The following is a 15,577-nucleotide window of genomic DNA, read 5'->3' as shown; positions in this document are numbered from 1 at the left end:
CCTCTGACGCAGCGTTCATGATGCACTCCATCTCTTATTTCAATTCCAACAAGGAAGTCCACGGGGTTGTTGTAGCTGTCCCTACAACCTACACAGAGGTATACGATGACTTGCGTGAAATCAAGGATGAAGCTGCCTCACGGGAATAAAGGTTGTCAACCTCATACATGTTGGTTGGCTGATGGCATGTACAGCGATATCGTACCTAGGTAGCCCTTCGTCGATGATATAGACAGTCCTAGGCTAGGATCTTCTGCATGCCCGGTGGATCTTTTCTCCTCTTATTACCCTGCTCGGGTCAGTTGTTGATGGTTTTGTTGGGGTAAGGGGGTTGGTTATTCCAGGCCCCCAGCGAAGAGTGTCTTCAACTACCACCTCGATGCACAGTAGGGTCTCTCTATATGTCAGTGTAGAAAGTCAGTTGCATCTGACAATAAGGTCAAACTCCTCCTGCACTACGCAATAAAGAGCGGGTGCGTGATTGTAGCGAGAATAAGTATGCACATAACAGTGTTGAGATAGTGAGAGAATTGATAGACCCTTCCGACCTTCGGGGCTGCGGAAAGCTGTCGAGGCCACTACTATAATTCCAGTCCGAGCTAGAGTCGGCTTCCCTGCAATCCCCGCCCCGATGCCAACTCTTAAGATCTAAAACAGGTACGGATCCCGGGGTTGAAAAAGTTAAGTGATTTCCATCGCAATTCTCCGAACAGAATAATTTATTGATGATCTTTATAACTTCTAGAAAACTAAATAATATCTATATTTTTAATTCCATTTTCCTTTTGTTACTAAATCTTGTTGATTAGTTATGTGGTGTAGTCTAGAACTTAATAGAAGGTAGAACTTAGAATATCTAGTTTCCCATACAAAAATATATATATCTTCGACAATTCTACTTTACTTATATTTACTACCCTACAGCTTACGAACAAAATGAAATACCAAAAAACTATATTATATATATAAAAGTTCTAAAGTGTAGTAGTTATTAATAGAGATATATAATAAAAATATATGGTTACTCTATAATCTTGTTGAGTAAGATCTATGTAAATATACCAGGTTTTAGTATAAAACGGGTGTTTGGCCAATGCTTTTGTCCTAGAACTGTAAATGCGGACTGGCAACAATGACTTGCAGTAACTAGGAGCGATATAGTGAAGTAGCTAGCTGGCAGACTGCATAAAACATCCGTATAGGCACCCGCCTTGAAGTCATCAGGGCAAATAGGCTAATAGGCCCATTCCATGCCTTTTGCCCGTGTATGCTCCGACAAAATCCCACAGGCCCCACTTCCCCGCATGACTACGTGGATTTCCCGTAGGGTTCTGACTTCTCCATATTAGTCCGTTGGAGTGTTAGCCACTGGGGGGCCAGAAACTAGTGGAACTGCCTCAGGCTGGGGCAAAAGAGGCAGTCTCACTAGTTTCTGACCCCTCAGCAACTCGTACCCTTAATCACTTAATGTGTGCAGATCGTCGGCGCATCCAACGCCGAGGTAGCTGCTCCTAATCGACTGAGTCGAGGTAGTGAAGGCGATGTAAGATATAAAGTGTGTCACCGTTCTACCGTGAACGACTGTAGCAAGTGCTCCACAGCAAATTCCTTTCGCACCTGTAACTACAATGCCACCCTACAAGCATCTCTGCGCGGTAGTCGCTCTGGCAGCCCTCCTCATACCGGGAAGCCGTGGGGCGACCTTTGATGGCTCTCGCTACCTCTGGTACGACACGCCCGGTACACGATTCAACGCAAGTCTTCCAGTCGGTAATGGCCGTTTGGGCGGAACGCTCTACTACCTCCCGACAGAGATTGTCACCTGGAACGAAGACTCGGTCTGGAGTGGTACCTTCCAGGATCGAGTGAACTCAAACGCCCTAGACGGGTTCCCTAAAGTCCGAAACCTCCTGGTCAATGGAAACATCACGGCTGCAGGGGAATTGGCTTTGTCAGATATGACCGGGTCGTCTGTAGACCAGCGCGAGTATCAGGTTCTGTCGAACCTGTATGTTGATCTTGGCCAGAGGGGGGATGCAACGAATCTGGTCCGGTACCTTGATACTCTTGAAGGATACACAGCTTGCGAGTATGGGTTTGATGGCGTGAGCTACACGTGAGGTTCTTTCTAGATATCTCTGTTGATAAGTGCTGACACAATACAGCCGAGAGCTCATTGCAAGCGCACCGTCTGGCGTGCTTGGTTTCCGTATCCAGGCCAACACTTCGCGAGCGATCAACTTGAATGCGTACGTACAACGGTCAAAATTCATTTAGTTGAATAATGCCAGTGTTGCAAATGGCATCGCCTCGATCGTGATGAAAGCCCGCACGGGAGAGGCGGATTACTCTACCTTTACTGCAGGGGTGAGAGTGGTCGTTGATGGAGGTTAGACCCCATTCCAATAAGTGGAGTGACAAGTACTAACTGACGGTAGGCAACGTGACTGCCAATGGGGACAAACTGTATGTGACAGGCGCGACGACTGTGGTCTTCTTCCTCGACGCAGAGTCGTCCTATCGGTATGCGACAGATAGCGACCAAGAGACGGAATTGAATCGGAAGCTCGACGCTGCCACCGAGCTGGGCTACGAGGCACTCCGTAAGGAGGCAATTACAGATCACAAAGACCTCGCGGGCCGGGTTACTCTTGACTTGGGTTCCTCAACTGATGACGCTGCTTCGCTGCCACCAAACGAGCGCATGACGAACTACAGATCATCTCCAGACCATGACGTTCAATTTGCGACTCTCGTGTTCAATTACGGAAGGCATCTGCTGATCGCCTCATCTCGCAGGACCAGAGAGCGGTCGTTGTCCCCTGGCTTGCAAGGGATCTGGAACCAGGACTACAGCCCATCCTGGGGTGCGAAATACACGGTCAACATCAACCTCGAGATGAACTACTGGCCTGCAGAAACGACTAATCTGAACGAACTGACTTCCCCACTGTGGGATCTTCTTGCACTTATCCAGGAGCGCGGGGGAGACGTGGCGGAGAAGATGCATGGGTGCCCGGGGTTCGTGCTGCACCATAATACCGATCTCTGGGGAGATTCCGTGCCCGTTCACAATGGAACGAAGTATTCAATCTGGCCGATGGGGGGCGCTTGGTTGGCTCTTCACATGATGGAACATTACCGGTTCACCGGCGACAAGACATTCCTCAAGGAGCAGGCGTGTCCGATCTTCAAGAGTGCGTTTGAGTTTTTTGAATGCTACCTCTTCGATGTGGATGGATACCTGACTACCGGACCCTCGTGCTCACCGGAGAATGCGTTCCAGATTCCCTCGGATATGACGGTCGCAGGAAAAGAAGAGGCACTGACAATGAGCCCGACACTGGACAACAGCATGCTATTCGAATTGCTGACTGCGCTGAATGAAACGCACCAAATCCTCGAAATCGACAACGACCTGTCAGGCTCCGTGCAAACGTACTTGGGCAAGATCAGACCTCCGCGAATTGGCTCAGATGGGCAGATCCTCGAATGGATCGAGGAGTTTTGCCGAAACCGATCCCGCCCATCGTCAATTTTCACCTCTATTCGGTCTCTTTCTAGGGACACAGCTCACCCCGCTTGCTTCGACTAAGCTTGCCGACGCCGCGGGCGTGCTACTTGACCGCCGGATGAATAGTGGAGGTGGTAGCCGGGGATGGTCGCGAGCGTGGTCTATTTCCTTGTATGCCCGGCTATACCGGGGGATGAGGCCTGGGACAATGTGCAAGCATGGATCCAAACCTTCCTGTTAACCAACCTCTGGAACAGCGACAAAGGCGGATCGACTGTCTTCCAGATCGACGGAAACCTAGGTTACGCAGCTGCTATCCCGGAGTTGTTGCTGCAGAGCCATTCGGGCGTTGTTCATCTTCTGCCCGCGCTGCCGTCCGCCGTTCCCACTGGATCCGTTTCTGGTCTTGTTGCTCGTGGCGGCTTCGAGGTGGATCTTGCGTGGGAGGATGGTGCGCTTACAAACGCGACCATAACGTCGTTGTTGGGCAATAAGCTCACCCTTCTTGTTAATGGCCATACATCATTGTATGTCAGCGGCAACAAGTATACTGGACCGGTTTCTACGGAGAAGGGAAAGAAGTATACTATTACTGTCTAGTGGGGTAGGGGGCGCGGGGAGTCGAATAATTCATGGATAGGTAGTTAGCCTCAAAGGAAGAAAGGCTCTGTTATTGGCTTGACGTTGACACTTTCTACTCGAAATGAATATTGTCTCTATCCAAGTCTTGCTCCACTTTGAAATTTTGCTCGGATGTTTCTGTTCACTATGGCATGTAGACCCTCCTTGGGCTCACTGGAAGCGCAGAAAAAGGGCACGAAGCGCATATAGAGAGTACTGTTGGCACAGCCAGTGGAGTGATATACGAGGTGTAGTACTATAGACTACGACAGCCGGATGAGTCACAGACAGTTATCTTGAGGTAAAAGCATATCCTAGCTGTCTGCTGTACATTTCTCTGATAGTGTCTCTTGCATCTGACCTTTTCTTCGCATGAATGACCTCGTCCTCTCCGGAATGTGGAGAACCATTCAAGCAAATGTGGGGAGAGAGGATGAATCCACAGAGTTCGATGGTTCTCACTATGCATTCTAGCTCGCCAAGACGGTGAAATAAAAGCCGATGCTACAATGCCCGAATTGGCCCGATATAATTATCCATACGAGTAAACACCACGCGTGGCCCATGTCAACAGGCGGCCTGGCGAAGCAGGCTGGCCACATAGCTCTATGCATCTATGACCCCATGTTTATGGTTTGAATACTACACGTACAGCGAGGTGGAATCGGGCCACCAACTCGCTATCCTTGGCTTGAGAATTCCTCGACTAACTTAACATCATGTCCTTCTTCTGGAAGAAACGCAGCTTGAAGGTGCATGACGGCGACAGGACTCGCGCTGCCGAATTGACCCTGCGAGAGTCGCTGTACCCGATTTGTCTCGTAACCAGCCTCTTCTTCCTGTGGGGCTTCTCTTACGGTCTGCTCGATACTCTGAACAAACATTTCCAGGAGACACTGAATATCTCCCAGGCACGGTCCTCGGGTCTTCAGGCTGCCTACTTTGGGTTCGTACCTATAGTTACCATGTATCCACGGCAATAGAAGCTGATTTGACCAGGGCTTATCCCCTCGCACCGCTTGGGCACGCGGCATGGATTCTTCGCCACTATGGTTATCGAGCTGTCTATATCTGGGGACTCTTCCTGTACGGTCATTCTCATACCCGAGGCAAGCACGGGTGATGGGCTTGAGGATGAAAATGTGAACGTCTTGAGACTCAAAACCGTCAACGAGGCGGTTGAGCAGAGGGATCTAGTGCTCTCTGGGACAGTCCGCCAGATCCTGGGCGACTGGGCGGAATATGATCTCAGCAAGGGTCAGACCAAGCAAGATGCCCGATCTTGGTGGCCAGGCATATCGGCGGGGGTCTTGGCTGGTGTTTTGGTGATGGGCATGTCCTGCCTGTTGTTCAAACGGTCTTCGCTGTCTCCGTTTTTTAATCATGTACGCTCATAGGTATCTTGTGTTAATAGAACGCAATAAATAAATTCTTCGACTGTCCTGGCACATAGGAAGTAGAAGTTTGCTCCTCGGCTCTTATAATACTACCGTCGACATTGCATAGAGCAAGGGTGTGTCGTTTAACATTCCGTAGAAACCATCTGGGGGTACAATAGCTAAATATCCGCTTCTCGGATTGCTGGCTCAGCACCCGCGAAGGTGATCCTTGTTCCTTACGGCTATGCGAGGCCCCAGTGGTACTTATTCCGACTGGTCCTGGGTGAGGGCACATATATAAGTTCCGTCAGAGCTTATGGATATAAGTTTCTGTAAGAAATCTTAAAACAAAATCTAACTCCAGATGGTTTAAGTAGTAAAAAAATCTCTAAGGTTTAAAAAGATTCCAATAACTCTAATATAGAAGAACACAGTTCCAACTAAATTACAATTATACTTAATTCTACTATATTTGAAGCTTTTCAGACAGCCGCTGAAGGTTCAGATGTCTCCTTAATAGTTCCTAACGTGGTACCAGTCTTTACTTGATTGTATTGAATCGACGTGAGGGATAAAATCGGTATGCTACTATTCCTTGTATTGAGACAATTGCCCTTGTATTTGCCCAAGGATCACGCGTTTCATTGGTATCCATGTGTGATCATCCCCTTCGACATGTTACCCTCCACCCTTAAGCAAGGGGCCACCATCTCAGCATATCCTGATAATTAGTTATGACGGGACGAGGAATGTCGGTGAGTACGAAAACAAAATAAATATAGAACACAACTGAATAGGGGCACACCTTCAACGACCTCCGTTAAATTGTGAACGAATATGGTTTATTGTTTTTGGCAAACAGTGTCGTCAGACCCACAAATATCGATTGGGACGCTCATATCGCGATGCCGAATATGACACCGTCAGAGTGCCTGGAGCGCCTTGGGCATGGCGAGCGTGACGTTGAGAGGGACTCCTCTCCTAGTCAGGATGAGAAGCGGCCAATTACTGGGATCAAAGTGTGTCCCACCCACAGAATGGAAATGTACTTGTTGACTGTTGCAGTGGTTTCTACTGGTAGCGAGCACTTTGACAGGTAGCTTCCTCTACGCTTTGGACAATACTATTGTGGCCAATATTGCACCGGTTTGTTTTCGGGACCCTCTTTGCTCTTCAGTTGTTGCAAATAACTCACTAATGCTTGGCAGGTTATTGTGAACCACTTTGATTCCGTTGATGATTTGCCATGGATGTCGGTTGGGTAAGTCATATCGTAAGCCAAGCATATACAACATTTTGCTGATGAGTCCGCCTCATAGGTTTATGATCGGAGCCGTGGCGGTGGTTCTCATTGTGGGTAAATTGTATACTCTCTACAACGCCAAGTGGTTGTACATCATTTTCACAGTCATCTTTATGGCTGCTTCGGCACTCTGCGGCGCCGCTCCGACTATAAATGCTGAGATTGTTGGACGAGTATTTGCTGGTGTGGGAGGAAATGGGATGTATATTGGTGTCCTCACGCTGCTATCGCTGAATACGACGAGCCGCGAACGTCCACAGTATCTCAGTCTAACGTACGTATATGGAGTAGGCATTTATGAACAGGCCCTGGCTAACTGAGAGATAGCGGGCTAGTCTGGGGCCTAGGAACAGTCCTCGGCCCAGTTGTCGGCGGTGGATTTGAGTTGTATACCTGGCGCTGGGCCTTCTATATTAACTTGTTATTCGGCATTATCCTACTTCCACTTTATCTTTTTGTGATTCCGTCCATGTCTGTAACACCGGACCTATCCCTGCGACATAAACTGGCTACTTTCGACTGGGTTGGATCCATCCTCAGTGTTGCGGCATTCACAACCCTAGTTATGGGTATTAACTTTGGAGGAACGCTCTATGCCTGGAATGCAGCACAGATCATTGCTCTTTTTGTTCTGTCGGGTGTCCTGTGGATAACATTTGCTTTACAGCAGGGATTCGCTATTGCCACCTCCTTCGACGACCGGATATTCCCCATACATTTACTGAAGCGAAAGGAGTCGGCTCTTCTGTTCATCGTATGTGCCTCGGCGGGTATAGTCACTTACCCGAGCGTCTATTACATTCCGATCTACTTCCAATATACAAAAGGCGATAATGCAATTTTATCAGCTGTACGGCTACTTCCTTTTATCTGTCTGCTAGTCGTGGCCATTCAGGGAAGTGGGATCATGATGTCCCGACTTGGCTACTATAAGCCATGGTATCTGGCCGGAAGCGCCATTGCCCATATTCCAGCAGTTCTAATGGGTACGTGAACTATACCTGCAACAGGTTCTACGCTATGACTAATTACAAATAACAAAAAGCTACTATCGTGGAAACACACACATCTCCCAGCGTGCTATACGGTCTCGAACTTGTTCTAGGATTAGGTGCCGGCTTGTACGTTCAGGCCGCATTTGCTGTGATCCAAGCTGTCACGCCGCCGGCTGATAGCGTTGACGGATTGACTCTAATGATACTTGGTTTGCCGACTCTACATCGAGATGAAGTATTGTTCATCGACCGCTAACATTTCGATAGCTCAACTTACTGGAATGACACTGGGGCTGTCCATTACGGGTGCCATCTTCGTCAATGTCGCCCAAAACCGCTTATACCAATTGTTACCGAAGCTTCCCCGGGAACAGGTCTCTCGCATTGTGTCAGGGACCAGCAGTAAGCTTCTGGCCAAGTTACCTATGCACATCCGAGAGCAAGCTCTGGACATCATTGTCCTTGCTTGGCGTGACGTGTAAGTTGAATACTTCTTTCCTGATCGATCATTTGGCTGTTTATCGTCCTCATGCATCATAACAGTTTTACGGTTGTCTACGTTGGTGCAGCCCTCAGCCTCGTCTGCGCAATCTTCCTGGCGGTAGGTTTTAGCTTTACGCCTCCTTGTGTCGATACTGATTGTTTACAGAATAAGCGAGCCAATATAAGTGCTGGTGCGGGTGGTGCTTGAGCTCCATTTCATTTTCACTCTAGAAAGCTAGCAATGAGTATACGAGCTATGTGACTATCCCTCTCCGCATCAGCTCGTCTTTGATCCCTTACACTACATTGGATCTATCGAATACTGTATACAACATTGAATGAAAATGGATCGGTAGTGTCGATTTACAAAATTCTATGTCTTTCGCAAAGCTTGTTCCGCTCCTGCTCCCAATCTACATATGTGCTTGGGTACAATCACATCAATCCCACGTACCTTGATGCTATTGTGCATAACAGAGCAAAATCATGAGTATGTCTAGGTTGACGGATAGTTTCAACCCAGAGACAAACTTGCAAACTGTTCACAGTATACGATTAATATTCTAGTTACTGAACTGGCAGCTGGAGAAGAATTGTCTGTGCGCAAACCGATGGCTTGCCCCCTGGCAATGCCAGTCGAGCTGTGCGATGGGCCCACCTTTACGGTATTCCAGCCGTGGGTAAAGCGATGATGAGTCTACCCAGTTTCTAAACTCTGGGTTGCTCTTATTAAAAAGTTGGTATGTGTAGCTATATTCTGATCCTGGCCTGGAATTGTTATATCAGGGAGCGAAGGTATCCTTGAGCGCTCGACAAATAATGTAAGCTTTGACTACCGATTAAATGGTGAAGCGGGCTATAAGACAAAGCTGCTATTGATAATAAAACTTGACCTTCCATTCAAATTGCTAACTGTAGTCTTGGGAGACCGATCGGACTTAAAAAACTAGTTTGAACGTGCTTCAAGTGGCTCAATCCATGGAGCCTGGAATCTGACGGCAGGTATCTCATAGACACGATTGTCATATAACAACTATGATTAACCGGACGGGTTTCCGATCCCTCGCTCAAACTATTCATTCCCGAGGACGAGTGGCCGTGAAAATCCTGAAGGGAGGGCAACGCAAAAAGTCATCCCAGTCGACATCATGCGAAAGAGGCTTTGGGAAGTTTTGCCACTGGAACCCAGACAGACCAGCCAACTTGCTGGTTTTCTCATACAACGCACGAGGAAGATAAATGTTATTGAATGAGAATGGCGTCGATGCAAACAACGTCACTTGAACCTCCAAACCGCCCTCATCAATCTCACGAACCACCTTCAACTCTTGCCCATATTGCGGCCCCTGAGGAAAGGCGGCGAGATCTTCCAGAATATGGACATTCGGGCTAATCCCGATGATTCTGCCACCTGGTTTCAGGCTTTTGTAGATGTTACTCCACATATCCACAAGCTGGTTCTGGTTGCTGCTGTAATTCAGCAACCAAGGAGCTAGGACAATGTCAAACTGTCCAAATTCAAACGGCTGGCCACAATCCGCAACGTGAAATTCAAGTCGTTTGTCACCTTTGGCATTCACCCGTGCTGCGTCGACCATTGCTTCGGAAATATCCACACCGACGGCCCTGCTGGCGCCCCATTCCACAGCTTTTCTGCAGTAATAACCCAGGCCACAGGCGAGTTCAAGGATTGTTAGGCCTTCGATATCTCCGAGACAGGTTTTCAGGGCTGCCGCCTGTAGCTTCCCGGTTGGGAGATTGGGGACATCATCGTATGCTGCCCCGATTGTGTCGTATTGCTGGATTGTCATATTGAAGCTCACTGGAGGAAGGTTGTGGATGGCTATGTCCTCGTGTAGAGTATGAGAAGATTCAAACTGGTAGGCAATGAGAAGGAAGGATTGATGGTGTTTCGAGTAAATCAGAGCATATCCCGAGAGGCCTCTTCCTAAATTTATAGATTGGTCGACGTTTAGGCGCTGAACCAACGGCACCAATAGAACTGAAGAACGTCATATGCATATTACGTACTGACATTAATCTGCAGTTAGGGTAGTATTCCCTTACCTTTCACATTCTCCACTTACTCCTCGCTCACAGCGTCTAGATACTTACTCTTTCCTTTTGGTCTGTTGAACCAACCTTGGCAAATTTGGCTGCTGTTGGGATTGATTTCCCCCATCCATTGCGCTATGTAACAGGCCGTCTATGAAAACAGCCATATTGAATACAGTGCTTTGACTTGAAACCAAGACACTGGAAGCACCTTCCTGTCGGGCATGTTTTCTTTTGGCCATTCGTCGGACTTGGCCGAGTGGAGAAAAGGAATAAGAAGTCCACAATAGTATATAGGAACCGGCATGAAATGATGTAAGGAGAGGCACAAGACGACATACCTATCCCCGCAGTCAAGATATGACGTTGGTCCATTCCTACACTCTTACCCCTTAAGATGATCATTCCTCAACCTTCTGCGGTACGACAGTATGAACGCTTCCATAATCTTCAAGTTGATGGTCTTTCCAATGACGATTGTTCTCGTAATGACAGGTGGCCAGACGAATATGTATTTCGGACTCGTCGGCATAATACAATATTCGTTTCCAAAGCTTTCCCAGCCCTGTACCGCTGGTAAGTGAATACGGTTACTTGGTCAAGGTCCGTACATCATAGTCGGGGGGTTTGACACAACATGACAGAAGTGGGGGCATTAATAAGGGCAGAGAGAAGTAAGCAGGGTCAAATGGCATATGCAGCTTAGACAAGTTTCCAAACGTATGCCAACAAGTAGCATCCTGGGTATGCGGTATGCCACGTATGTGGTATGTTAGGCGTCCAACGGCCTCAGGCTCTAAGGTCCTTCCAAAATGAGCGATGATGTATACGCGAAGCTGACTTAAGTAGTATTGCAGGACTGCAAATCCAGGGATTTACATTATGACCACCATAGCAGGTCTACAATGGTTAATGTAGACGGAGTCTAACTCAGATCCACGATTCCGAAACCCTAACATGGAGGATTACCACCGATGCCAAGATATATAAAATTTTATCCTGACTAACTATACTAAATCATCCCAAGATTCAATTCATGCATAACTATTATTTGATTGTCCCTGGTCGGCATTACGAGCCACTGTGCTATCACTTCCCTGCCTGACCGACAAGGATTTCTGTTATTATAGATTAGTCTTAACCGACGGCCTTCGCAAATTACGCGCCTTTCCGGCTTAGTGAACCGTGCAATTTTCTGTACATATCTCAAGCTTATGACAGATACCGTGAACATATAAAGCGGTTCCACCAAGAGTGCAAGCGGAATAGATACACGGCCGGAGAATGGTTCGATCCCGTTCGGCATTCGGGGTGGCGGAACACCGTCGAGATTCACACTATTGGCATCGCTATTTGATGCCCCTATTTTTCCGAATGTGCTTCTTCCGCTTAGTCATGCTACTCCACGTCTCTGATTCGCTGGATTTGTACATTGTCAGCGGAACCCTAATCTCAGCCCGAAACAAGTGATGCAATAGATCGGACTTCTAACTTTGGAGCTATCAAAAGCTAAAAAGGTAAAAGAGATGTTCGGCAAAACGCAGATAAATAAATAGCGGGCCTCGCCGATCTTTGGATTCAAAATAGTTGTGCTCACTTCACACCAACCTCCGCCATGACAGCGACTTCATCCTCCCCGGCGGGGGCGTCTTCCAAAGATATGCGAAAGAACTTCTTGATCGGCTTGGGTATCAGCTTTACCCTCTTACAACTTCTGTTCCTGGGTAATATGTGCTATCTTTATGGGACGCAATATCGTGATGGCACCCGTTTTCATAAGTTGAAGATGCTCTACGTCGATTATGATGGAGACGTGGTCGGTCAGTCGGTGGTCGATGCATACGGAATGCTGAGCAGTGACGAGTTCCCGTCACTTATCCAATCACCTGCCAGTGAATATCCAACACCAAAAGACGTCAAGACGGCGGTCTGCAAAGGCGACTACTGGGGCGCAGTGTATGCCCATCCAGGGGCATCATCGAACCTATCCGCTGCCCTGGCCACGGGCAACGGTAATCGAACCTCCCTCACGTACATCTGGAACGGAGCACGGTACCCAGCCTTTTCACAGAGTGCAATCTACTCCAGTATCATGAGTCTGGTCCAGGTGACAAAGTCGGCATACTACGCCCGCAATGCATCGAACGTCCTCGCCACTGCACCCCTATCGAAGAACCCGGCAAGCTTGCAAGCCTTCCTCGACCCCATCCAAGCAAACGAAATCAACATCAAAGTAACCGAGCAAGGCAGCCGGGTATTATACAACACCGTCTCAATGGTAATGCCCATCATCCAACAATTCTTCTTCATGATGGCCCTGAACGGCATCTCGGCGCAATTCCACCTCTACACCAAACTAGGGCCGACGCGCAACGGCCTCCTCCGTCTGTGTGTCTCGCTCGCATACACCTTCATCGGATCACTATGCATGGCCGGATATATCTGGGCATATAGAGAGTCATGGGACGTCAACAGCAACCAATTCGTACTCTCCTGGATGAGTGTCTGGTTGTACATGCACATCAACTTCCTTATCGTCGATATCTTGACCGCGTTCATCCCCATGCAATTCCTCCCCTTTTGCATCCTAACCTGGGCTATCATCAACGTCGCAAGCTCCATTAGTCCGTTCGAACTTAGTCCCGGGTTCTATCGCTGGGGTTATGCCCTCCCAGCTCACGAGCTATACCAAGTCCTCGTCCAGATCTGGAGCGACGGTTGCGAGGACCAGCTGTATCGCGCTCTCCCGATCATGTTCTCGTGGTGGATAGCCTGTCTGGCTATCGTTCCCTTCGCGATGAGCCATCGGTGCAAGGCTGCCGTAGCAGCGGAGCACGCGGCTAGCAATTCATCGTTCGATAAGAAGATGACCGTTTCACTGCCGGAAAGCACCGATCGGGATGCGACGCTGCACTCGAGACAATCGAGTACGCGGGAGATTGTGCCCCAGAGTCGGAGGGAGACAGCTGAGTCGATTCATCTGGAGCGTGTTGCGTATGGACCGAGTTATCCCACTCCGGGGGTGAGGGGGGATGAGCCGTGATTGTTTGGTTTACGTTTCCATATATCTTGTTTTTTTATATTCTTGATAGATCGACATTCGGTAATCCGAGTCCATACTCTTGTTGATATATTGGACCTGCGAGAATTGGCGTGCTTTACCCGGTTTATAATGGACGACATTTAGTAAGTGACTCTTGCAAAACGTGCAGCCGGGACATGGTGAGTATAGTCAACATATTCTATTCCATGCCATCGGACTCACATCACCATCGTTCCACGTGATATTGTTTAAAAAATTCAAACATGTTCCGAATCTTAACGTACAGTGCACACTGGAACTCACACATCAAGAAAAAGAGAGCCCCGAGAACAATGGAGAAGTAACAAAAGGAATTGAGAAGGGAAGCTTATCTTAGAAATATGAACATAGAAAGTAAATTGACCATTATCATTCGTATCCAAGTCAAGACTTACAGGTTCCAATCAGAGCGATGCTGACCACAGAAAGGACAAAAGTACTGGGCCCCAGGAGTAAGATCGGCTCGCCAGCGCCTCTCACAGCTGGGGCAAAGATACCCCAAATCTTTCTCGCGAACAAGCTGTCGCACCTCGCGAATGATACTCCTATACCCGCTGTCGTCGAAGCCAGAGAACTTAGCCATATCCTTTTGATTGTTAACAAAGCCGGAATACTTTGAGTCGAGTGTGGGAGACAAACCATGTGATTCGCGAAGATAGGAAAGTTAGCCTCACCATCGATGGTGGCTGACTCCTCTGAGACAATGCACGACTTGAACATCGGGATAGTCTCATAGAAACACACAATCCGGATCCGGGCGCCTTCGTCCTTGCGTCTTTCTAGAAGATTGTGAAAGGACCGTCGCATCTCCAGTAGCTCCCTCGATCGTGGCTCCAAGAGACCAAGAATTTGACTGTTAACCGGCTTGACCATATTCAGCACTCTAGCCAGACGCTCGCCCCACGTCGCTAACGTAGCTCCTCGATGGGGCGTCCCTAGGAAACACAGTCCAGTTGTATATGTCTCCAAACAGCGGAGGTGCCAGTCGGAATTTCTGCTCTCGCGCGCCATTGCCAAAGCCTTTTGCAAGACCAATCCTCCCAGACTGTGGGCGATGAAGACCAAAGGTCGAGTCCGCTTTGCGCGCAGTTAGTGGCTTGTGACTGGCAGGCGACTGGGTGGGAGATGGGCCGATGGGATCCCGTATGTGCGTACGTACCGAGCCAAGCGTTCTGTAATCGGACAGACTGCCCAGTAGGTCAGTCGCATACCCAGTTATCCATTCCTGTGAGACCTGGTTCCAGGGATGCCACACTTTGACCTCGTATCCGAAAGCCAGGATGCGGGCATGGGGAAGGTCGACGCTCAATAGGTCCTTAGGCCAGTAGATGTTACCTTTTTCATGGTACCAGGTTCGCTGAGAGGAGCCCATCAGTCCGTGGACGAAGACAATATCCGCTGTTGCATTTGGGGGGTCGCTGATGGTGATGATACCATAGGATAATTTCTGTGAGGTCGAGGTCATTTCTCTAAATACGGCTTCCTTGGGTCCTGAGGAGAGCGGTGGTGGTATTGATTCTTGAGAGCAGCCTGACGACCGCGATCGTTGCAAATGGAGAGTAGATGTATCCCCAGTGGGAATGTCATTCTCATCTGTTTTCAATGTAGCAGTGGGGGTCAAGCGTGGTAGCCTGGCCATGTTTGATTATATTTTGTTTGCCGATTCTGATATGAATGCAGACTGCTGAGGCCCGATATTTGATGGCGTAGGCCTAAGTAGATATAAAAATGGCAGCACTTCGAAGTGTTGATCCGGGCAGCTCAAGCAAGGTGTCTAGTATCGCTGGTCAGCATCAGCAATCATCACTTTCGCCAAACACCTTTGCCAGTGAGGACGACTACGTTCAGTGCTGTAATGGAAAGGTTAGATGTCCAGGCCCAGGCAGTGACTGCGGCTGCAGACATGGCAACGAGAAGGTTATAATCATGCCAGGGTATCCATGGAAAAGTCCTTTCCAAGCGTATCAATTAGCAGTTTACATCCAGGCACTCCAGAGTGATCCACCCTGGCTGGTTCAGGGTAATAGTTAGTTCAATTGTTTCAGATTTAGCCTGGAGCCATCCTGTAATTCCAACAAGGAAGTCTAGTAAGCCTTGGCTATTCTTTGATTCAGGTCTCACACTGATATGCGTGGCTCACAGTGG

General features: G+C 48.5%; 7 protein-coding genes across 7 annotated transcripts; 5 read left to right on the top strand and 2 right to left on the bottom strand.

Moving 5' to 3' along the window:
• Positions 1-1,628: 1,628 nt before the first annotated feature.
• Positions 1,629-3,595, top strand: F9C07_547 (Six-hairpin glycosidase-like protein; the record flags this gene model as incomplete). The annotated part of the gene is made up of 4 exons (XM_041288772.2): positions 1,629-2,116; positions 2,166-2,249; positions 2,292-2,389; positions 2,439-3,595. 4 exons carry the CDS (start codon positions 1,629-1,631, stop codon positions 3,593-3,595), a joined length of 1,827 nt encoding a protein of 608 aa, XP_041141345.2.
• A 63-nt stretch (positions 3,596-3,658) lies between these two features.
• F9C07_546 (uncharacterized protein) lies at positions 3,659-4,114 on the top strand (the record flags this gene model as incomplete). The annotated part of the gene is made up of 1 exon (XM_041284290.1): positions 3,659-4,114. One exon carries the CDS (start codon positions 3,659-3,661, stop codon positions 4,112-4,114), a length of 456 nt encoding a protein of 151 aa, XP_041141346.1.
• A 740-nt stretch (positions 4,115-4,854) lies between these two features.
• F9C07_545 (uncharacterized protein) lies at positions 4,855-5,532 on the top strand (the record flags this gene model as incomplete). Its single annotated transcript, XM_071511357.1, has 3 exons — positions 4,855-4,976; positions 5,047-5,081; positions 5,135-5,532. The coding sequence occupies 3 exons, from the start codon at positions 4,855-4,857 to the stop codon at positions 5,530-5,532; spliced, it is 555 nt and encodes a 184-aa protein (XP_071365578.1).
• Positions 5,533-6,218: 686 nt separating this feature from the next.
• F9C07_2278957 (MFS drug efflux transporter) lies at positions 6,219-10,255 on the top strand. The gene is made up of 9 exons (XM_041288774.2): positions 6,219-6,533; positions 6,580-6,660; positions 6,723-6,775; positions 6,834-7,091; positions 7,145-7,803; positions 7,863-8,021; positions 8,080-8,290; positions 8,356-8,413; positions 8,462-10,255. The coding sequence occupies exons 1-9, from the start codon at positions 6,420-6,422 to the stop codon at positions 8,501-8,503; spliced, it is 1,635 nt and encodes a 544-aa protein (XP_041141348.1). The 5' UTR covers positions 6,219-6,419; the 3' UTR covers positions 8,504-10,255.
• Positions 9,372-10,106, bottom strand: F9C07_542 (S-adenosyl-L-methionine-dependent methyltransferase; the record flags this gene model as incomplete). Its single annotated transcript, XM_041284297.1, has 1 exon — positions 9,372-10,106. The coding sequence occupies one exon, from the start codon at positions 10,104-10,106 to the stop codon at positions 9,372-9,374; it is 735 nt and encodes a 244-aa protein (XP_041141349.1).
• A 1,710-nt stretch (positions 10,256-11,965) lies between the features above and the next one.
• Positions 11,966-13,393, top strand: F9C07_541 (uncharacterized protein; the record flags this gene model as incomplete). Its single annotated transcript, XM_041284291.1, has 1 exon — positions 11,966-13,393. One exon carries the CDS (start codon positions 11,966-11,968, stop codon positions 13,391-13,393), a length of 1,428 nt encoding a protein of 475 aa, XP_041141350.1.
• Positions 13,394-13,823: 430 nt separating this feature from the next.
• Positions 13,824-15,071, bottom strand: F9C07_540 (putative ribonuclease p/mrp subunit; the record flags this gene model as incomplete). Its single annotated transcript, XM_041288759.2, has 3 exons — positions 13,824-14,018; positions 14,072-14,509; positions 14,592-15,071. 3 exons carry the CDS (start codon positions 15,069-15,071, stop codon positions 13,824-13,826), a joined length of 1,113 nt encoding a protein of 370 aa, XP_041141351.2.
• Between the last annotated feature and the right edge of the window lie 506 nt (positions 15,072-15,577).

This window comes from Aspergillus flavus, chromosome 1 (assembly GCF_009017415.1).
Source record: "Aspergillus flavus chromosome 1, complete sequence".
In the NCBI taxonomy this organism is placed as follows: Eukaryota; Fungi; Ascomycota; class Eurotiomycetes; order Eurotiales; family Aspergillaceae; genus Aspergillus; species Aspergillus flavus.
This window is presented reverse-complemented; position numbering and strand designations above follow the sequence as displayed.